Below are 24,044 nucleotides of genomic sequence, written 5' to 3'. Positions count from 1 at the left end.
TGTGAAGGAACTTTCACTCTTATTCAGTTCTCGCAATAATTAAATGATTATTTTTACGTACTTACATATCAAATCAAACTTATGAGCCCGATTTCCTTGAACGAATGCCGTGGTCGTACTGCTATGCAATGAGACTCAGTGAATGAGTAGTTAGGTTTTGATGGTAACATGGTAACATGCCCTTTCTATTCATCTCAACAATGGCGACTCGACCGGGTTTGAGATGAGCGATATTTATGCACATGACACATTATATGATATGCATTATGAGTTTTATTTTAACTTTGAGCACAAAGAATTTTTATTAATTCCGACATCAATCTATCCTCTTCACACTTGTCCAAAAGTATATTTGGTGACCAATACATTATGTTACGATTACTTTGAAATTTTTATAAGTATTACATACGTTTGCTAGATAAAAATCAGTGGTAGGGATGCAACTATTGTATAAAAAAATGTGGGATGTGTAGTGTATTCCTTCAACTTGCTTGACTCACTGGCCCGAACGGGGCCTTGTTACCACTTTCCAAGTCTTTGTTCACAGATGCAGCTGCTGCAATTTCAACGTCTTCTTCCCCGTCAGAGATCATGTCGTCGCCGCCCTGATGACATTCACCGCCGCTACCACTGCAGTCTCCCTCTGGATCAACATGACCTTTCTCCAGAGAAGAACCACATACGGATACGAGGACATTGTCGGAGGGATCATCTTCAACGATTTGCATCATGTTCTCTTCAAGTTCCTCCTCCTCCTGATCTTCGTCGTCGTGGTCATGACCCTGATGATTCATAATAATTTCTGGCATTCTCACATTCTCATTATCGACATCACCTTCATCATCTTCATCATTCTCGTCCCCTTCACCTTCTTTTTCTGTGCCGACAGTTGACGGAACAACAGAGACTGGGGGTTGGATTCCCCCTAATAGTGCAGTGGACGAAAAAAGATAATGCGGAATGGAAATGGGAGGACTTCGACCTCTTCGTGGTAATTCAACTTCTGCTGCTGTTGCTGCTGCTGCTAATGGCGAGAGCGAAGGATCAGGAGACTTGTGGTTCAAAGCGCTGGCTAAGTGGCTGAGTAACACACTGGTGGGAGAAGGTACGATAAGCGGTTGTTGGAGCTGATTGTGGTGAAGTTTTTGTTGAAGGAGGGAAAAGTCTTCAGCGATAGTGGTGGAGATGGTTAGTTTGCTACTGCTGCTGTTGTGGTGCTTATTTTCTGATAGGGATGCCCCTTCGGACGTGTTCCCACTCCCATGTTCGCTAAGAGACGCGCAGTTTGAGTGGTCATCGCTAGAGTCGATACTCCCAGAAATGCTGAAACTACATTCGGAAGTTCCTGGGAGTCTGCCACCACCACCTGACCCAGCACCAACAGTCTTTTTTCCAGAGGTCCCTTTGCTATGATTATGACTGTTTTTATCCTTCTTTGATCCAGGGCCCTTAGTGGCCATCACTTTGTGCTCGGCAGCTTCTGCGTTGCTAATATTATCCTGTTTTTTCCACTTGGTCCTACGATTTTGAAACCAAATTTTGACCTGGAAACGTACAAAAAAAAGAAACATTTGGTGTCAAATGGTTTTTAATAGTCTCAACAGATTTGAGAGTGGGGAAAGTTTATCAAGCAACGTGTGTGTATTTAACGAATGTGCAGTGTGAATTGGAATCAAGTATTAAGTGAATGTGATGGCTAAACCAAAGCAGAGTACATATTCCCAACAAGGAATATAACAATAGCAAGATAAGATTTGCGTGGTGACCATAATGTCAGTGGGTGGATGTCGTTCAAACAAGTAAGAAATATGCAGCAGTAGGGAAAGAGAGAAAGAGAGGATAGCAGGCTACAAGTGCGGGCTGGAATGGATGGAGCGAGGGCTGGAGGAAGTGAGTTTTCTCTTGTCGTAAGAGTTTGTTGGCCAAGAAATATGGCTATTATGTCGTGCATGAACTCCATTGGACAGATTGGTGAAGTCAGATCTTCCATTATTTCTGGATATTGATTCTTTCCTTCTTTCATCCCTGGCCAGCCAGCCACCCAGCCAGCAGCCAGTCTAAAGGAATGTGGGACCATCTGACCGAGAAGAAGTACTATGTGATGCGATGTGATCAGATAAAGCGGTGATGGTGGTGGAGACAAAACTCGTTCTCTGATTAACTTGGACGACTTGTAAGCTAAAGCTGGCTCTCTCTCTCTCCTGCCGAAGAAGAGAAAGCATTTACCTATTTCGCCCTCTGCAGATCTGAGTTGTTGTTTGGATTAAGGATGAAGAGAGAGAGAGAGAGAGATTTGCTTTTGCTTTCTCTCCGTTGGGTGTATGTACATAGGATGCAGCAGTGTTTTTGGTAGTGGTGGATGGATGGATGGGTGGAAACAGTCAAAGATGCAGTCCCAGAGGAAAAATCCTCTCGTTTGGCCAACTCTTTCTTTCTTGCCAACATAATAAATGTAACCGACTGTGTGCGATCAATCGATCGTCTGCTCTTCTTTACACTCGCATTTGGTGCCCTTTCTTTTTTCTCTTGATACACAATATGATCGTCACAATCCTCTGCTTGGCTTGTTTCTGCTACCTCTTCAACTTTTAAGCCAAACATCCTCACTTGGAGCAAAATGCGAGGTCTGCTGACTCTCTGCAACCAACCACTTTCTCTTTTCTGATTCTCCAACCAAACTCTGCCAGTCATATCTCGGATACTTTTTAGAGATCTCGATCTTTCTTTCCTCCGTCCCAGCCGATACAACAACTCGCTGCTGCTTCAAAAAATGATCCGAACCGCACCACTTACTTATCCCTTAGTAATCCTTGCAGGAAAAACTTTCATATCTTGACGTGTCTCTCCTCACTTGACGACCCCGTTCAAGTGATTCCACTCCCATGGAAAATTAATATCATGCAGTAGCCGAGTTCATATAGAGCCGAGTTACGCAATTTTGGGACATTTCACTGACACCAAAGAGAGAGAGAGATCATCCTCAGAGTTTGCCATCTACATACACACGTTTTGAAATACCTCGTCCTCTTGCCCAATTTTTTCACATCCTATTCAGCAACAACCTGCGTGTGCATGCTGTAAAGCAACCCTGCACTTTTTGAACGGTGTAGTAGATACAACAAAGAACGCATGTCATGATAAATATGAAGGAGTTGTTTGAAACATGAATACACACTTGACGGATGGTTATTATGGAGAACCTAAGTGCAAGTAAGCAACGCATGGATCCACGCTGGTTTGCTACTGGGTGGCAATATCAATTCAAGAGACAAAGTGGAACGTCTGTAGCAACCGCAATGGGTTGAAGTGGAGAGAGAAAGAGGAGGGAAAAGTGTGGAGAATTAGAACTGATGTTGCATATAATGTGCGAGCATGTGAAGTGAAAGTGTGGATCAAGACGTGGCAGTGGAGGGAGAGAGAAAGAGGAAGGAAAAGATTGAGAAATGCTCTGGAGATGAGGATGGATGGAGTGTGGAGGAAGCTCAACTACTACGACGACTACGACTACGAGGAGGACATGGCTTATTCATGAACATGAATTTGAGGGGAGCTGCTTCTGTTGCTGCACAATATACACAACTAAACCAGTCAACCATGCAAGTACATGTGCCCGCTGCCTCCATTTTCATCATACCTTATGCATGTAAGCATTTATAATTGTTGCGACCCCAAAAACTCGTACAAATACTTAAACAATTCAGTCTCTGAAACTCAAATAAGTATGTAGCGTAATCATCCTCCAATTCTGGAAGGAGAGAAAGAGCAGCCAAATATATGTTCACGTCTCATTGTAAAAATCAAATCGGCTTATGCATAGCCATCCATCCTCTCTTTCCCTCCTGATTTAGCATAATTGTTTCTAATGATGAGTAGTAGTTTGGAGGAGACTATCCAAACAAACCAAACCATCCAAGAGAGTTGTATTCATTATTCACTTGGGTGAATCAATAGCCACGAGTTTGGGAGCGGGAGCAAGGGGGGAAGATTGACAATAACCCACGAACCAGTTGTGCTTTCACAATCAAACCCATTCACTCCTTTCGAGATGCAGTGATTGAATAAAAGTAAAAGTTGTGTATGGTGTACACAGTTTCGTCAGAGCCGCATCAGGGGCTAAAATCATAGTCTCTCTCTCTCTATAGGCGATGATTGAGCAGTTGAGACAATGACGACGGCTGAGACGACCGTGCCAAGAGCTGTGTAATAGAGGTTGATGGGCAATCCTGCCTGGTCGGCCACTACGTAGGAGTAAAAGTAGCAGCAGCACGAGTTGAAGAAAGGAAGGTGCCATTCATTGGATCAAAAGTTGAAGGTGGAGCAAGTTCAGCGGAAAAGTAAGTGAATCGAGAGTAGTGAAAGAAGGGAAAAAAATAAAATAAAGAAAGCAGAAGGAGGGTAGCCCATGGTTTGTGGATGAGTGAGTGAAAGTCCACCACTTCACTCACTCTAAGGATGTGGATAATAGTAGCAGTTGTAGCAGGAGGAGCATTATATTAAAGCCAGTCATGGCAAGTATATCGTAGGTTGGATGATTCGGAGACAACGATTCTGATCGTGAACCAACCAAGTATTATACATTTTCCGCTTGATTGCAGTCAACATGCAGTACACACGGTGTTCATGCGGTTTTTGCTATTTGCACTCGCCACCACCAAGAAGAAGACCAACCAGTGAGATGGTAATCCATACCACCACTTAATCGCTTTCCTTCCCTGCTCCATGTATTTACAAGAGAGGAGGAGAAGAACACGCTGTGCTGTTACCAACGGTGTGAGAAGAGAGAGAGAGAGAGGCGATGAAGGTAATACCAGAGCTTAACTTGGCGTTGTTGCTTGCTGCTCTACACACACACACAAAGTTTACTCGAGACTTTATTATCATCGCCATCGAAGAACGCGGGCAGCGAGGTAGGAGTGGTGGTCTTGGTGGCGGGTGTATGTAGAGAAAGTTGTCTCCGCAAACAATCACTCGACGCCACACTTTACGACTTTCTCTCAAAATTAGGTAGGAACAGCTACTGCCACTCTTCATCGTGTTGGAAATTACCATTTGTTGTGCATATCATAACAATCAAGAGAGAAATGGGACTGCCAACCAACCCAGTGCAAACAAGGTATTGAATGAATCAAGGTGGGAGAAACTACGAGCTCATTACTTGAAAGGGAAAGGTAAGTTTTCCCAACTCGCAGGAACGACGACCACCAGCGAACCACTAACAACGAACTGCTCTGTTCTGTATACACAAAAGCCACTGCCTGAAATGGGCCAGAGCAGGGCGAGCAGTTGTGAAGAGGGGACGGAGAGAAAAAGTTGTGAAGAGAAACGTTTGAATTTCTTGGGAGAGACAGCCACATGCTCCAACAGGCAATTAGTTGAATTCGATTGTGACGTGGATGAAATGACTGGTGCGGTGGTGGTTGGCAAATGAATTGCTTGGAGACGACGATTGGAGCCATACACATGGAGTGGGGATATGGCTGGGAAAAGAGAAAGGGGCGATTATATTTATGAAAGAGAGGAAGTAGTAATGCTGCCGTGGTAAATTGCGGCAGGAGAGATAGAGTCAAACTATGGAATCCTTCGAGTTGTTACAAGTAAACGTGAGCCAACGGGATTCATCCACAAGGGAATGAATCAATAGAATGAGATCTGCCGCTGGGTAGTAGACTGCTGCCCAAAGTTTGAGTTTATACCACGAAACTGCGGTATTTCTCTAGATTGCGCTGACACGCTTCCTTTCATTTTGTCGATAGTAACTGACTGCACCACCAAAAAGAGACGAACGAACGAACGAACGAACAAACGTCCACCACGTTCTACGTTCTAAACTTGGCCCCACAATCCCACGTTCTCTCCCTTGAAATGGAGAGAAAGCGAGGAAAATGCAAGGAAAAGTGAGAGATGTATCCGCTTTAGTCAAACTAACCTAAACCGCACACCAAGTGAACCAGAGAGAGACGATCACGAATTGCTAGGCACAGATTACAGTTTCGAGTTCTGCTCAGTAAGAGCCACAACTCTCTCCTCTCCTCCACTACTACTGATCTCTTCACCATGCATATTTCATACTTGGCAACATAACAAGCCCAGTAACTGCACAAAACAGTTCACTTAGCGTCACTCGATAGCAGGAGCAGTACGATGGCAGAGAGTTTCTAAAGAAGACCCCAACAAGCTACGTACTAGATAAACCCCCCACCAACCCTCACTCACTCTCTCTCCATCCAACAACATGCCCTAGTCAGCACCTTATTAGGCGACACACACTCCACTCCATCGTCCAGTGAAAGAAAGAAAGCAAACATGTTGGTGGGTTGGCGAGAGAGTTGTATAATATTTGCTGCTTGCTCTGATTCTTCTGCTGCCTGTCAGAAGTACTTCTCAAGTTTTCCTTGCATCATCATAATCATCACGAAATCATGAAGTGCTTGGCTTGGCGGAATTGAATGAATGAGGACTAGACGGACAGATGAAGCCATAAAGTAGCGAGTCGAAACCGGGTGTGGAGAGAGAAAGGCAGCCACTCATTGTGTGTGTATGTGTATATAATGTCCATATATCTACAAGTCGGAGGGCAAGAGTGAGTGGTATGTACGCAGTAAGCAAGAATAGCATACGATGAAAGCTCGGGAACAAGTCAGAGTAATAATTCCACCGCTGAATGGCTCAACTTCTCTCTCAACTTTCATATCTAATTTGTTTAAAGAAGGAACTCCCTCCTCATCCGCTGAGAAATTCTCCCCACTAGTCAAACGAGACATTTTATCACACACACTTCTTCTCCGACTGCTACTTTCTCCTCTCCTCAGATCAAACTCTGACTCGAGAGCACAGTTCACAACCACATTATCATCATAAGAACGACGGCTGTGCTATATATACATCCCACCAGACTAATTCGGCTCAACTCGAACCTTATTTCCAGACAGGTCTCTCTTTCTCTCTGCCTTCCATCCATCCCTACAGCTCCCTTTGACTCGACTTCTTGCAACAAAATGCCAATTGGCAACTCGTTTATTTGCCGACGTGTTACCCGCTAGGATGCCTCTCTCGCTCGCTTAACGGTTCATTAATTGAATACTTCCTGCATGGATGTTATTTCGCCCAGTTTACACATGGGTAAATAATATCAGAAATGAGAGTACCACTGGAGTGGAAGTTTTGTCACTTCCCTGCAGCAGGTTACAGAGAGTTTTAGTTACATACGTGCTACATACGGCAGCAGAACAGCAGAGAAAGAGAAAAGGTAGTCGTGGCAGTGAGACAGATGAATGCTCATGAATGGCACTTCATGTATACGAGTAAAGAGAGAGAGAGAGAGGAGACAATCGCTGGCTGGTTGGATGATGATCGCAAGGAAGCAACCCCCTCGGCTGGAAATCCATCATGAATCATATCGACTTGAAACTGATGACTCTGCAGAGTTGGGATGACAATAGTCTTCCTAGAAGACAAGGATTTATACGTATCGCGGCCCAAGCACCTCATCCCCTATCACACGCTCCGTCTAAATGACAGCATTTGTCCATTCGATCCTCCTCCTAAAGCAACCATTTCTCAAACAAATCCACTGACATTTCACTAGGAATTGATGCAACTTTTCAGGTCATTTGGGACAATGAGAGGAAGAAGAATCTGACGACGACGAGGACTAACTTCCATCTCCATCCACCACTGCAATCCACCCCACCGGCTCTGCTACTTTGCTTTACATCACTAACAACCAGCCTGCTCCTGCTCCGACAGAATAAATGAACAGTTTTGATTGCGAGTCGTCAAACTACCATCTCCTGGATTTAAATGATCTCCAAAGAATCGTCAACTTCTCATCATCATCAAAATAATCATCCTTGCGACATGGCCTGCTCCTCTCCTCTCGTCATGAACTCGTCATGGCATGTCTCTCACTTTTACCAAATGCACATACACACACGCACACATACTCTCGTATTCATCCGGCCAAATATGTAGCCGGAACTGGGAAATCTATTTACATGTTTCACAACAACGATTCATCCGAATCACTTGGTTTTTCGAAAAGGAGCTCATTCAGCAGTTCATGCGTATCCTTGAACATTGAGACAATTTCTCCACGGTGGCAGACAGGAAGTTAAATTTCCATCAGTCAATTGCAGTCCTCACTGACTCTCTCTTTAAAATGGTTTTTCTTTTTCAGAGAGAGAGAGAGAGACGGAAAAAGGGAGATGAACTTTTACAAATCCTGTCAATAATGACTTTCACAAAAATGTGGAGTGTCATACTGCGCCTGTTACTCATTCACAATTCCTCAATACTCATCAATTCTTGAATAACTGGGATCTGGATTACACGCATTGACACCCTTCGCTTATCCGGGAAAACATCATTTTTAGTATGTGGGTGGATTTGAAAATATTCCAATAATATAATTGAGGCCTCGGCAGAACCTCGACATTACTTAATTACTTGCTTATTACATTCAAATTATTTTGATATGCATACTTCCATCCCCAGAAATATTTCAAATATTCCAATATTGCTACATTCCTCCAACTTTGCGACGACTCACACATAGATATCGATCAAGATACATCTCCCTTCCTGCTCTTGTGCACTTTAATGATAAAACCAACATTTGTTTTATACTTTAGTCCCTAATAAGGACTCCCTATCCACCCAATCTCTGTGCTCTTCGGGGCAGTCATTGAACTCTAGGTGAATGTGATGAAATATAAGGATCGTTCCAATCAAGAACATTTCTGCTCTTATGTCCCATAACTTAATGCCCGTGTAAGAGGACGACCGGTCGACGAGGCCGACCTGTAATCTATCATCCTTTCATATGTCGACGACCACGACACAAATTGGAACCTTCTTCTGAATCAATCGGATTTTTTCTCTCTCTTTTCTCAAAAAAAAAACTCTGGACAAACTTGTATGGATTTCAACTAGATTGATATTTCATAAATCGCCCCATATCACAATTTTCTAAGGAGGGTTACACTCAACTGGAGATGGGGCCTGAGATGGCAGAAAAGCCGAATTTATCATGGATGATGTATGTATACCGTAAACCACAGAGCCATCAAGAATAAGGGTGAACCTTGGTCACGGAGAAAGTAAAGCACATCTTGACCGAATCTTTCATATCAGAGATGGGAAAGTGCCAGTGAACCAAGTGAGGAGTGGAGGATTGTGGCGAAAATGACACACGAAGAGAGAGAGAGAGAGAAGAAAGATAGTGAATCCTTAAGAGTTGGTTGCATGTTATTTTAACCATGTAGAAGTAATAGTAGCAAAATCCTTAAAGTCTTCACTCCTTCCAACTCAAGTGCATGTCCACAGCATCGTCAGTTTGCAAGTAGTAGTTTAAGAGCCCCACGGAGTACGAGAGACTACTTTGGAAAGAAGAAGTTGAACATGAGCAATATAGACATTAATCGGCACGTGGATTTTACTACCCCACCACCACGACCAAGCTTCGGCATGCTCTATCTATCCATCTATCCATCCTCCTTTCTTTCTTCCTCTCATCTCTCGCTCTCTCTCCCAGCAAGAAAGTCACCTAATCTCTTTCACTCACAGCTTCTCAACATTTTATAACCTCCTTAATGGATCTCGCCATACTTGACGTCACCCACGTAACCCAACTTACATGGAGGACTTCCACATTTTGCGACATATGAGGCAGCAATTTAAAACTAGATGACTTATCCCTGCTGCTGCTGCTGAATAATTAAAAATCGTATCCAATATCCATCCAAAATAAAGAGAGAGGTGAATCAAATCACATGAAAATTTGCCATTTGCTGTAGCACAATGCAACAAATGAGAGCAGAATCCAATTTCGTAAATGGAATATTTAGAAAGAGAGAGAGAGAGGCATTTAGAAAAGAAAGTGAGCGAGATTACAAAGTGAGAGTAGAAAAGTGGAAAGTACATACGATGTGACAATGTGAAGTAAGTGTTAATTCAATCCGTGTTCCTTCTCAAACTGGGAGAGGAAGAAGAAAAGGAGAGGAGGAGGAAGGAACAAGAGACGTGTAGATAATTAGATTAGATTGCTTGCATGGATATTTTGAAGCGAAGCAGTCATAACGTCGAACGTGTAACAATAAATTTATCCGAGAGAGAGAGAGAGAGAAAGCTGCAGAAGAGAGAGAAAGATGAAGATTTAATCTCATCCTCATTCAAATGAAGAATAGAAAACGGCTTTTTACGAGCCAACGACTGTGCAGAGTTTTCTGCTGTTGAAACTCATCTTATTTTCAAAATGTAATTCCTCACTCACTTTTCTTCTCCTGTAGCAAGCTGCATATCATCATCGCATCACTTGATGATGGGAAAGGTATGGTATGGTCGCCTATCACTTTATGCCGTCGTCGTCGGGGGGTGGAGTAGTTTTTACATGCAAGGGCCAAAAAACTGCTCCCATCCATCCATCCAAGTGAATATTCATCCCACTCCCTCCCTCTCTCTCGACAAACGTTTCACACAACAAAAGCCAAAACTCGACGGAGGAGGCAGATCAAAATGTGGAGCATGCATATCTGCACAAGAAAGAATGAAAAGGGAGAATGATGATAAGTGGAAAAGTCTTAGACAACACTTGTCAAAAAGAGGAATTGATGACAATAAATGAGAGAGTTGTATGTACGGAGTAGCAGTGGCGGTGGTTTTTAGACTCTTATTTAACTTTGGACGCAGGCAGTGGGATACGAAGATGCGGATCGAGAGGAAAAGCGAGCCAAGAAGGGCGGAAGAAGGGAACTTTCTTTCCAAACGGCTGGAATTTCTTTCTCCTATCTGTCAACCACATGCGTACGGTTTGGAATGCTACTACATACTACTCCTGCCTGCTTTGCATGATGAGTCACAAGGAGAGGAACAAGGGGTTGCGTGTATAGGGCGACGACGACGAAATTGAAGACAATGATGACACATTCACATACCTGAACCTCCGTGACGTTGAGGATGCGAGCCATCTCGGAACGCTCGGTACTTGACAAATACTTCTTAATTTCAAACTGTCGCTCCAACTCGTAGATTTGTTTTCCTGTGAAAGTCGTACGAGCCTTCTTCCTCTTTTTGCTATCGTTTGACGATCCATTCTCGAGGCTGGGAGAAAGCAGAGTTGTGTTGTGCGTTGGAGTTGGTGTCCCCGCTTCGTCCCCGTGAGTGGTGTCGATACTCACAGCGAGCATCTTGGGACTTGGACCACCTCGGCGGTCTTTTGCTTTACGCTTTGTGCTCGTTTTCAGGTTGATTGCACCGCACCCTGTGGACACACAAAAGATTGGACGTGAGCATGTTCAAAATCCATGGTGGGTAAATAATGACAAACGGTACACATTTTGCTATTAATCGATTGTGTAAATGATGTATGTTTCAGTAGAAGCCTTGTATTACTTATTATGGGAGTCGACTCTCACTGCAAATTAGTGCAGTGTGGTGGTGGTGATGGTGGTAGGTGATTGGTAAGTGAGACGCATTAAATTGTTGGCCACGTCATGAAATTGGAGAAGCTAGCGTTACAGGAGAGGGGCACAACAACAAGACGACGCATTTTACACGGGTGATGAGGTGGTGGTGGGTGAGTGCCATTTAATTCAGTAAAATTGCTCCTTTATCATTCTCATCAGCCCATTTAACTAGACGACGACGAAGGAGAGAGAGGAGCAGAGAGCATGTAATTATCGTCTTTCTGGCTGGATATGAGAGAGGAGAGAGCAGGACGGAAATGTGGGATAATAGAAGCGTTAAACGGCAACTCTCGCTCTTGCTGAGCTACACACACCCTTTGGACATGGGCCAGGACCATTTACCACACACACAAAACTGATCTTGTGTCCTCATTATTTATTGTGCCTCATCATCACTCTTACACAAATCCATTCAACTCTTAAAGCTTCCGATGCCATTAGCCGCCGTTTCAATTTACACTTAAGCACGACGTCGACGACGACAACGACGACGACTACTAAAGTAAAGCCAAAATCTACTAATTCACCACAAGCAGGAGCAGCAATTGCTTTTACATGGCCTCCTCCTCTATTATTTCCCTCGTAACTCTTCCCCCCATGAATTCAACGACTTATTTACTTATCTCACTCAAATTTCTAACCCTGTCATGTCACCAAAAAAACTACCCAATATTGATCATTACGAGGTTAACATTAAATGCGTACTGTTGACTAGATAACTTTTTGAAATGCGTTTTCTTACCTTTTGACTTTGTCCCATTTTTTAAGCCGGTACCCGCATTGGTGGGGTGCTTAACTTTCGGGATAATTACATCATTTGGAAGTAGAGGTCCATTGTTGGGAGATTTGTTTCTGTTCATAAAGAGGCGTCCACTACCATTCACGAGTCGATTGTTGTTGTTGTTGTTGGTCTCGTCAGAAGAGGGGGACGGCTCTCTCTTGACCACTGTGAGATTAAGGGGTTCATCGTCCAACTGCATGGTGGACATTGGTTGTGGGCTAGGCGTCGTAGCTGCCGGAATAGAGGGGGACATCGCCATCGGATCGTCCATCATTGTTACCATTTCCGCCGTCGTAGTCGTAGTCGTCTCAACTTTCTCCTCCTCCTCGTCGTCGTCATCTTGATCTTCTTGATTTTCTTCTTCGTTAGCAGATTCTTCATCCGCTAGCCCCAAAATGTCCTTGATTGTGAACGGGGTTGGAACATGGAGAGGCTTCGAGTATTCTGGCACTGTCTGATGCCACGTAGTTGTGAGGGTAGGATCAGAATAGGACTCCATTATCATGGCCAAGTTGTTCTTCAAGTCCATCGGTCCATTGTTGGGGGAGAGAGAGTTACCATTGGTCATGATGGTAGTTGTGGGGATGGAAGGGCTTGTCGTTATTCGTGGTGGTGGCGAAATGCTACCATTGTCTTTACGACGATGGGAGAAAAGGTCTCCGGGAGAGATTTCCTTCATCGTGAGTTCATCCATGGGAGGAAGATGCAGTGAGATGGAGAGAGAACAGGAGTTTTACGCTCCGAGAAGAAGAACACAAACAACTCATGAACAAAAGTCACGTACTTTCATTCTCCTCCTCGTTAAACTTTTACTTTTGTCACAACTTGGCCATGGTCACGAGAACTCTTTTCTTTTATTAAGTGGACACATCTGGGCAACACTTGGCCAATTAGGGAGGGAGGGAACGAGACAGAAAAATGAGTGTCCCCTTTAGTCACTTTATTGGCCGTACCTGTAATCGAATTAAACCATGGTCATTACAAGGAATTAGTTAGAACGTGTCTGCTAATAATACTGATTTCATTACAAATAATGCTACCAAAAAGGATAAATTTTCCCGACTAAAACAACAACTCGGAAAACAAAACTTAGGAAAAGTAGCCATTTCCAAAACCTGTACCGCTTCATTGTTTCGTAGAAATCGAACCGAATTTAATAATAATAATAAACTCCACCAAGAGACTGTCAGCAGCATTCATGTAATGGTCATATCACTGACTGGCTGACCAATTCTCGAGACCTATGTATTTGTTGTTTGAAAACATAATCCGTTCACAATGAGCAACATAATCCATGCAAAACAGTCGACTGGATATAATTCCACATAGACTGATGAAAACAGAGAAAATAATAATTTAATACAATCCGCTCCTCTTCGTTTCATTCAACATATCGTTGAGCCCACGAGTGAGGGAGACAATAATTCTGGAACATGAACTAAACCAACCAACCAACCAGGTAGACATTTCATTCACTCACTCTCTCGCTTCCAATTAATTAATATCTGTCTCGCAGGCCCAAATCCAGATCAGACCTTTTGAATTAAATGCTTTGTACTCTTCCAGCGAGGGACTCCCTTTCTCTCTCTCTTTTAAACGTGAACCGTCATCAGTCATCCTCCATCCACAACATTCTTGATCATCCAGGAGGACATTTCAACAAACGCAATGTGTAATAACAAACTCGCTCCTTCCGTCGGACGAGTTTAGCATTAAGTTGGATGAGTCCGGAGATGGATTGAATCACAATCGTTTAATCACTCAGCTCGAGCAGCAGAAAGCAAAGTAGTAGGAATGGAGAATAAATAGAGAGAATTGTAACTAAAGGGGAATACAATCCAGCAGCAGAAGGAGATGGATAGTTAAAGTGAATCCTTTTGGATGAGACATACATATTAAAGCATCATGCACCCAAACTCCTCTCTCTCTATAATCCCATCCGACTACAAATCTAAACTTAATGGTGAGGTACTTATTGTGTCCATTAGAGGTATTAGGTAAGCATGTAGTTCGGCTTCGTTCTCTACTATCCACTTATTCATGTCGACTCCATGAGGTAGTGTCTCTTTTATTTCTTACTTGCTCCATTTCATCTCTGATCTGATCCTGTGTGAATGTATGCATGTCTTTTTGGACCATTTAAAAATACATCGTATCCAACAACCAAACTGTTACTTCCATCATCATCATCATGTCTGCAATGTGTGTGTGTGTGTGTGTAGAGGTGACAAGAGTCAATGCAATCCACGCCTAAATTATCTCTTCCTATACTGCCTGGGAAATCCATTTACTAATGGGATGATGCGTTTCTTGGTCTCACAGAGGAATCTCTCTCTCTCTCGCTGTGAGTAAATAGGGCTGGGTAATTTGTCATGTGTTATTTAACCATTTATTTATTCGTCACTCACAATTCTTATTCCAGTTTAGATCTTAGAAACTGCAGTGCTTAAGTTACAGTAATCACCACCACCAGGGAATAAAATGGTTTCGACTTTTCCGCTGCCAACTTTGCCCAACTTGACGAATCATTCATCAGCCAAACATTTCATTTGCTGTTAATTTAGAAACGATTAAATTTCATCATCAAGCCCTGATTACGACTGATTGTATGTTGCGACACGTTCGTTTTTTTCAGAGAACATTTGCATAAAAAAAGTGCTATCTTGTCTCCTCTCTTTTTTTCAATGGGACGTTGTCTGTTAACTTTGCTGATGACGAATCTCTTTTAGGAGTACGTACATTCTTTCTAATCCTTTTTGAAAACTTTCCACTTTTCCAGCAGCTGTCTCCAAGCTTCTATATTATTCACTCCAATGACCTGCCAAATCCTGATTATTGTTGACTATATGGTCTCACGGAGCTAGCGGGACAAGATTTTGCACAGATTTATTATTTCGTTAGTTCATCGGGAAGAAGAGGCGTCACGGCGCAGTGAGTGTTATAATAATGCCAAAAAGTTTGTCAAGAGGTAAGTCTGCTCGCTCATGGCTCATATACTTGAAACTTTGTCAATACCTCGTTTAAGAAACGGGCTGGTGGGGCACCCACCACCGTTTGATGCCATTACAAGTGACAAGTTTTCATCATCATCTCAACTAACTGCCACCCCCATACAACAAAAGTACTTAACACTGTCACTGTGGATGATCCGTGTTTACAGACCACTTTTGAGCACCATTTATTTACCAACCGCAGTAGCAGTAGTGGGGTAGTAAAGCAGTAAAGAAAATCAAATCAAAGGGGGAAATGGTCAGAATGGAGGAACATTGCTCGTCTTGCCCACACACACACAAATAATAGTTCCAGCCAGGGAAAATGTGCTACATATATGTATAGGAGAGGCAGAGTTGTATATGTTTTTGCCCCGTTTCCTTTAGATACCTCATCTCCCATATCATATCGTGCGGAGCGCTATGAAATGTTTCAAAGCGGGGTTGACAGACTCGCTTCCAGTTTTTATTTCGACATTTTTCAGCCTGGATCTGCGAGTGTGAGACGAAGAAAGAAAGGACGAGAGAGAGGAGATAGCTGCAGCAGGAGCCGGAGAAGAAGAAGAAGAAGAAGCAGATGTCGATGAGGATTCGAGGAAGCAGAACGGTTCAAAATGTTGAAATGCTCACATATCATATCAAATCCCCTGATGGATCATCGCATCATGGATCTCCTGCATGGATGGAGGAGAGGAAAGAGAAAGCCATGTCCTGTGTCAAACTCTTCTCCTCTCACATTCCACGTCCGCTCAAATATTATTTATTTTCAAAGGGACACCATGTTCAACATCGATAAACCATTATATATGCTCCCTTAATGTGGAGGAAGCGCGACATGTGAGATATTTTCTAGACGACGACTACGTACTCGTTCGGTATACGGATGAAAATCCATGAAATGTCCAACGAGAGAAAGAAAAGGGTAAAGAAAGGAAGAAAGTGTGTGGGCTGAGTTGGACGGAATGGTCAATCTTCGATTCCTTAACTTGCTCTCTCTCCAACACTTTGCTCTGTCTGGTCTGGTCTTCTCCCTCATTGAGAAACAAGTCGTGGTGGCGAGTTACATCAAACTTCTTGTACCAACTCTCTCTCTCAGACTTTGAATTTGAACTCAATTCGTTTACAAAACTATTGGAAAGGAGGACTGTGTGCGCGGCTTTCTCTCCTCTTATGCATGCACAACTCAAAAATCAAAGAAGGAAAGCAATGTTTGGTCCAACACTATCCAATCCATCGTTTAGATCATCACACATTTCACTCGCCACCCACCACCACCACACCAATAACATTTCTTGAACAACTTGACAAAGAGTTGGTTCAACACACGCACTCACTCATGGCTCTGTTCTGATCGTGAAGATGCGGAATCAAGAAGAGAAAAGAGTTGCCTCTCACTGACTGGCATGAGTACATATTACGTGATATACATACGTGTGGATATGTCCTGGTGGTTGGTTTATAGGTCCTTCATATATATTTACTTGCCCAATTTAGAGTCAGACTGCTATATCTACTCTTCATTCGCCCCCAGCCATTTCATCAAGGAACCAAAACAACCTCATTGTGCACATCACAAGAGAAAAGAGAAAAGATTCCATCCACTTGCGTACGAGGACCGATGAAGCAAAATCAATGAGCTCAGCCAGGGTATTCCGACCTGGGTTTTAATGGGTTGGGTTTTATTGGGTTTTAATGGGTTTTAATGGGTTGTAAATGAATAAAACCCGCTGGGTTTTACCATGTTAAGTGGGTTTTATTTGGGTTTTAATGGGTTTTATTGGGTTTTAATTGAGTTTCACCTTAAAACTACATTCTAGAAGTTAAATACATCTCCTATACGTTAGAAGGCGTTATCTCAATTCATTCTAAAGTAGTCTATTTCATTACTATTCTAGTGTATGAAAATTCGGAACAAATCAACAATTGACTCCATCCTTTACCATCACAGATTTCAAGTGTTATAAAACAAAAATAATTTCCGAATAGATACAAATTCCGAATTATTTTTGTTAAGTTATTACTTAAAACTAATAAAACCCAATAAAACCCATTTAAACCCAATAAAACCCAATAAAACCCATTAAAACCCAAATAAAACCCAATTAACATGGTAAAACCCATTAAAACCCATGGGTTTTATAATTTTTGATTAAAACCCTGGGTTTTTCCGAACCCTGGCTCAGACACAGTATGCTTCAACGAACGAGCGAACGAAACAAGGAACAAACACGTGTTAGTCATGATGTATACATTTTCAGTCGAGAGAAATTTGGATATGAATTAAGTGAGGGTTTTTTTCCTGAATGTGTGCACCCTATGTGACGGCCCATCAAGTCATTGAATGTTATGTCGTCGGATCTAATTAATTTTTTGATTTGCTCGTCGGGCCTGACAGTTTTCGAGGCAAGTAATCAAATGCATATCGCGGCGGACCTGCTGCTGCTCCTGCTGCAAAGTCGTCATAACTAGCAAAGGAATAAACCATTTCTCTGGCTTGAATCGGGATGAAATTAACCCATTTTGTCCTCCTCTTGGTCGTGAAAAGTGATGTTTGCCACAGCTTTTACATTCACACGGGTTTTTGGAGAAAGGATGAGAGACGAGTTTTGGACGAGTAGGATGATGATGGGCATCCACTTAATTGATCGAACCATGTAGTAGGATTTTGCTTGCTTGTTACTTGGTCTCCGCGTGCAGTGGGTGGACTTCAATTCATATCACAATCACAGTACTACTGCTTCTTCCTACTACATAACAAGAGAGAGAGCAAGGCTGAGGGACATGGTTCGATCTGACAGACATTAAGGGTGATGCGACAGCCAGGCAAGCAACCCATCAGTTAGTTGTTCAACAAATGGGCTTTCCATTTGATATTTCTCTCTCCACTGGACTCACCATGCAGGATAATAGTGTTCGCAATAGAGAGAGAGAGAGTTGCTCTTTGTGTACCTAATACATGGATATACGTCTGCATGCATGCACATCAACCACCATATAATATGTTGCATACCTCCTGCTACTCATTCTCTCTTTCGCCCTTCTTCTTCTCATTTAATACTTTCCCACAGCTAAACCCGACCGACGAGGAGCTAGATTGTCAGTGCGATATTAAGAAGGCATATACGTTGAAAAAATCTCATAACTAAAAGACAGAGACGACGGTTGCGTCTCCTTGTGTGCCGAGAGATTTTTTGCTAATGAGGGGGGGCGGGGCGAAGAGAGCAGCTGATTTTCATGTAAACAATGCAGGCAGTTGCATGTAAAAAGTTGCTTTGGGTTTTGAGAGTGACCGTTCCCACTCTCCAAACGGGGCATCGCGAACCAGAAAAGGAGAAAAATTTCGACTAAAACTTCTAATTTGCAGCTAATACAAAATGGATTGATTTCGTTTTGGTGGCAATAAATTCCCAAGTTTGTGCTTTACAATTGCCATGTTGCATAAATTCCATAATAAATCTCAGAGAAAAGTATTGAACTGAAACATGGACTCATATCATGTTTCAGTCCAATACTTTTCACCGAGATTTATTATGGAATTTATGCAACATGGCAATTGTAAAGCACAAACTTGGGAATTTATTGCCACCAAAACGAAATCAATCCATTTTGTATTAGCTGCAAATTAGAAGTCTTAGTGACAAAAATCATTTACATTACTGGTAAGTGGCGAGGAGAAAAAGTCAACTCGCTCACTAGGATGCCCAGACTGTTCCCTAACTCAAACTAAGGCTGCCTGGGAGCCAGGCACAAAAATAATTTCTTAAAAATGATGTTTAGGCCTCATTTTTGGACAGAATGGAAAACGGATCGGTAATTCTGTGGAGAAACCCAGTCCCCACAAAATTACCGATCCGTTTTCCATTCTCTCCAAAAATGAGCCCTAAACATCATTTTTAAGAAATTCACTCTCCCAGGCACGGTTCTGTCGACTGTCAAAGTGAAAACAAATGAGAGGGAGAGATATTTCCTTCTTCTCTCCAGAGCCCCAACCAACCAACCAACCAGCCTTATTGTGCACGTCCTACTATGTGTAATCTATGCCCTCCAGTAGTACCACTACCACTCAATGATGATGATGATGATGATGAGAGAGAGAGAGAGAGAGAAACCTACTACTTGATTGTCTGCAGGAGAAAGAGGTGACTTTGCCCAACCAAAGCAACTCGGCAGAATAAGAAAGGGATTCATTCTCATTTATTACCCTTTGAAGATTGTGCGAGTATGGGAGCGGACTTTAAGCTGCTCGTGGTTAGAGGAAACTTGCTCCTCCGTGTTGTCTCCTGATAAGTTTAAATTAATGTGAATTAAATGGGAAGTAGGAGCAAGAGAGAGAGAGAAAGGATGTGGAGTTGGAGTAGTCAAGTGGCTTATTAGGCAGAAGAAGAAGGAAGGGAGTCGTATTATGCATCTCTCTCTCTGCTAACTTAAACTTGGCTTAGTTGAAGGGAGACCATTCCGCTTTCTTTCTTCTCCACTCTCTCTCTCCTTCTCCTTTCTTAATGGAAAAGCCAATAAGTGGAGCGGCGAGATCGAGTCGTGTGAAAACAGATGCGAGCTGCTGCGCGTACAGGTTCTTGGCTCTCCTATTCTTCTCGCCAAGTGAGTCCGTAATGAGTTCCGACCAACCAAATGGGCCAGTTCAGCTCCATTACGGGAGCGAAAATCTGAACCAGATTAGCCACCAGAAGTGACTGGGTGACTCTGATCGCCAGCCAGCCAGCTTCACTTTGTTTCACTTGATGCAACTTTCCCCCATTCCATATTATCCAGCAGCAGCAGAAAAGCAACAACAACAACAGCGACAACGACGACAATAGTGCTACCAAGTCTTTCTCTAAACGGGAAGATAGTTCTATAGAGAGTTGAGATCGAGAGAGACAGAGAAGAAAAAAAGTAGTGCTAGGAAAAGAAAACGTCTCCTGACTTCAAAATCCAATGGACATGATACTCGAGATATGTTATTCTCTATGCTTCGCTTTCTCTCTCTCTCCACTGCCACAAGGAAAGTGAAAAGAGCGAGTCGTCGTCGTCGTGGTGGTGGTGATGAAAGCAATCACAGGAAAATTGGACATTGGCACCTACTTGAGAGTGAAATAAAGAAGCCAAGCCTCCCACTCTCGCCTTTCACTTATCTCTCACTCGCTCTGGACATTAAGGGAATTAAGGGCTGAACATTCATTCACTCACCCACTTTCTGGGCGACACAACAACTAGGTCTGTCCATAGAAGAGAAGAGGAGGATAAGGTATATTAACGCCATAACGACGAGAAGGAAGTCACTCGAATGAATAGCCCGACGGCGACCTCATATTTTCAAAAACAAATGATTGCCAGCCACCAGGACATGCAAACCAGGATTGGGTAACGATGATGATAATGTGAAGAATAAGGAGCCGTTTATCGTATCCTACTTAACTTTTGGCGACGCACAATGGCATTGTTTTTGTCTCATTCATTCCCCGTATCATTCTCAATTTAAGAGAATGTCAACAAAGCCAAACTGCAAAGTCTACTAGCTGGAGAGTTCCGCATAATACGGGGAGAATAAATACGCACGAATTGTCATAACATTAATATGTACAAAAATATACTTATTCTAATCAATGGGTCAACCGAGTTCGTCTTTGGCTCGTTGGTTGGTTGGTTCGTTTGGTCAAAACATGTTTTTGTAAACTGACTCCGTCTCATTCTTTAAACAAAACCCATTCTTCTCCTCAATTAAAAAGTTTAATTACATTTTATAATGAATAACCTGATCAAATATCAATGAGCCATAATTATAGAATGATATATACAGTACACACATCCGTCCTCGGTCCTAGTCGATTGTACTTTTATTATTCAGTTCACACGTAGTTTGCCAGTCTCAAATTGAGCCACAATAGTGAATAAGCAAAAATACTATGAATGCGTGCCATCAATTTCTCTGTCGCCACTCGACGACGACCATAATAATTCGAACAAATGATGCATATCATGCTACATACCATTAATAACTTGTTGTGGGCAAATAAAGTAATAAATATTTTTTTCCACCAACCTGTCCCCGCCAAACTGCGACTTCTTCAACAAGTTCGTACTTCTTCCTTCCCCAAAAATCAGGGCACACACCTCCCTTCGAAACTTGACTGTCTTACAAAAGAAAAGCACAAAAACTAGAAATCATTTGTTGATAATCACTTATTGTTTGTTTGCACGTCGAGAAGAACACGACCAAGGAGAAGTTGCAATGCTGATGAGCAAAAGCGATGGAACGCGCTGCAGCGAAGTGGAGAAGACCACGTCCAAAAGCACACTGCTCACCCCGGCAACACTTTCGGCTGATAATAAATGGGGAGAACGGAGAGCGAGCGAGCGAGGCAATGGTTTCTTTCGTGTTCTGCTCTCACCGATTCCTCAGTTTGTGTGTTATTCCTCCTGTGTAATGTGTGACAGAGTCGTCGTATTTTGTACTCCAGCTAGTGTCACCTCATCATCGAAGGGTTCTCGACATGCGGAGCTAATCGTTTGGTGGAAAAGCGATGAGATTTTGAACAATAAATGATCTTTCGACTCGGAACAACAATTAATGCGTCGTGCGCACAACAAGACTCGCTCTCTTGATCCATCATGAAAAAGTCGAAGCAAGCGAGTAAAAATTTGAACAAAGCGTTTAATGCTGAAGTCGGCTCAAACGGTTTCTCGAGCAAATTGAGTGAACCTCGTCGTCGTCGTCATCGTATCTAGAATTTCCTCCCCTCCTCCGAGTTAAGTAGCATCAGCAGCAGCAACGGAGCACTTATCCGTCCAAATGCCCAACCAACATTCACTCCTGCTCCCATTACACCCCACTTGTGATGAGCTGGTGAACAAGAGAAGAAGAATATTTGCCCATCAGCCAGATCTGACATGAGAGATTTCATTTCTCTCATCCATTAGCGGGCATGAATATCAAATGCATTATTTCCCCTATTAATTCCCTTTGTTGCTATGCTGTACATAGGATTCATCTCGGCAGAAGCAGTGTATAGCATAATATGCGTCGTATGGTTTCATTTCACCATGAGGGCAGGGTACTTGAAAGCCTGGTGATGCTATCTCTCTGGGTCTAGTAGTTTATCATCATCATCAGCAGCAGCAAGCTATTCTCTGACCTAACAAACAACAAGTATTATAAAATATGCAGCAATGCATGTACTCCTTTCTGAAGGGAATTATATGTGCGTGTGCCGTGATGGAAAATTATTTTATTTTATTTATTAATATATACGGCACAAGCATCAAATCAAGGGCGACGCGGTGCATTATTAGGGAAGCAATTGTAGGAACACAAGTTGAACGTTGGGGTGACCACCATCCAACTATTAGTTCAATTGTGCTATGCACAAGATAATAGATGCGTATGTATGACCACCCTTCGGAAGTTGTGGCGATGTATGTACATGGAAAAGTAGCAGAAGAGCATGATCATCATTAGAGTTATTTTATGTATGTTGTTGGAAGAAAAGTTTTAAAAAGGGATTTTTGAGTGGTTTTTAGTGGTGGTGGTGGTCTGCTTTTAATGAAGTGGTTGTTGTACTAGTTGCAGAGGATGAAAGACCACTAGCTCTCGAAGAAGAACTACATCATCTCATAACGTGACTTGGAATCCCAACACGCCTCCGAGCAGCAACAGAAAAGTCCAGAGCACTTCACGTCAATTCTTCTTCTCCTCTTGCTATTAAACCATCACGAAAACAATGTGTAACCAACGTAGCTTTGGAGAAGAAGGAGGAATCGGCCCCATTAATACCTCAAAGGCTGCATGTGCTCTCTCTCTCTCTCTCTCTCCGTCCATGTAACAAATCTCTTCCCAAATTAAAATCAATCCCAACAAGTGCAGGCGCAAGAGGTGGGTAAACTACTAACTGACGTCCTCTGAAACTGAAAGAAGAAATCAGTTTTCCCGTGAATTGAGCATTTCATTTTTCTCCACGGTGCCGGGGCTGGATGGGTTATTCCTCACTAACTAAGAGGCGAGGAGGACGACGAAGATGAATGAATGATAATTATACCCGTCTATTTACGAGCGAGTAATGTGCCTTAAATGGAGGCATCATAGATCGTGATCATATCCACTGCCACCACGGCATGATGGGCTTCTTTTTCATCTCTCTCTCTCTCTCCTCTCTAAAAGCGAACACAAAGGGCAATTATGTATCCTCCGGGTTTTCGCTTCGTATCCACATCTCCTTAATCGTTATATACTCCTTTGTACGGATCCCCTCTACCCCAACCAACCGACTCATCAGAAGAGAAGTAGAGAAGAAGAACACAACAATACAATGAGCAAAGTTGGTGATGACTCGTCCTGTTGTTCATGATTATTGGGAATCAAATCAACCAAGCACTGCGTACCAAACGAGAAACGAGAAATAAAAAAATTGAGATGATTATGATGCAAATAAATGTGGGATTCATGTCCATTCGAGTGCTGCTGGTGATGTGTAATGTGCTCGTCTGAATCTGAAACCTAGTCCAACTCTTTTTTGTTGTTGAATACATAATAAGATGAAGAAGAATAAGTTGTAGCAGCAGTGGCAGCATGGGCAGCGAGAGAGAGATGATAAGTTGACTGAATCACCATCCTCCTTATAAAATGGAACTCTTGTCATGTAATGAAGTAGATTTCTTTCAGGTATACACACGTTAACGCGACTGTCTTCAAGAGTGGGCAACCTCCCATAACAATCATCATCATCGTCCGATCAGATCATCAAGTCTTGTTGTCTTAAACGGTTTAATGGTATTAAAGTTTTAAGGCGATGTTCTTAATTGCTTGCTCACCCGTAT

At 42.7% G+C, this 24,044-nt stretch overlaps 1 protein-coding gene across 1 annotated transcript; it reads right to left on the bottom strand.

Moving 5' to 3' along the window:
• Positions 1 to 271: 271 nt before the first annotated feature.
• On the bottom strand, positions 272 to 22,095 carry LOC110858233. Its single transcript, XM_022106915.2, has 4 exons — positions 21,274 to 22,095; positions 12,205 to 13,196; positions 10,932 to 11,257; positions 272 to 1,544 (listed from the first exon to the last, which is right to left on the bottom strand). The coding sequence occupies exons 2-4, from the start codon at positions 12,935 to 12,937 to the stop codon at positions 483 to 485; spliced, it is 2,121 nt and encodes a 706-aa protein (XP_021962607.1). The 5' UTR covers positions 12,938 to 13,196; positions 21,274 to 22,095; the 3' UTR covers positions 272 to 482.
• Between the last annotated feature and the right edge of the window lie 1,949 nt (positions 22,096 to 24,044).

The sequence above is a fragment of the Folsomia candida genome, unplaced genomic scaffold, assembly GCF_002217175.1.
Source record: "Folsomia candida strain VU population unplaced genomic scaffold, ASM221717v1 Fcan01_Sc020, whole genome shotgun sequence".
In the NCBI taxonomy this organism is placed as follows: Eukaryota; Metazoa; Arthropoda; class Collembola; order Entomobryomorpha; family Isotomidae; genus Folsomia; species Folsomia candida.
Note: the sequence above shows the minus strand (reverse complement) of the source record. Positions and strands in the feature narration are given on the sequence as shown.

Excerpts from the sequence above, each read along its gene's own strand:
- LOC110858233 (XM_022106915.2), bottom strand. The coding sequence starts at position 12,937 with ATGGATGAACTCACGATGAAGGAAATCTCTCCCGGAGACCTTTTCTCC. Across the intron at positions 11,258-12,204 it reads AAATGGGACAAAGTCAAAAG|GGTGCGGTGCAATCAACCTG; the intron begins GTAAGAAAACGC and ends GTGTGTCCACAG. Across the intron at positions 1,545-10,931 it reads TCAACGTCACGGAGGTTCAG|GTCAAAATTTGGTTTCAAAA; the intron begins GTATGTGAATGT and ends GTACGTTTCCAG.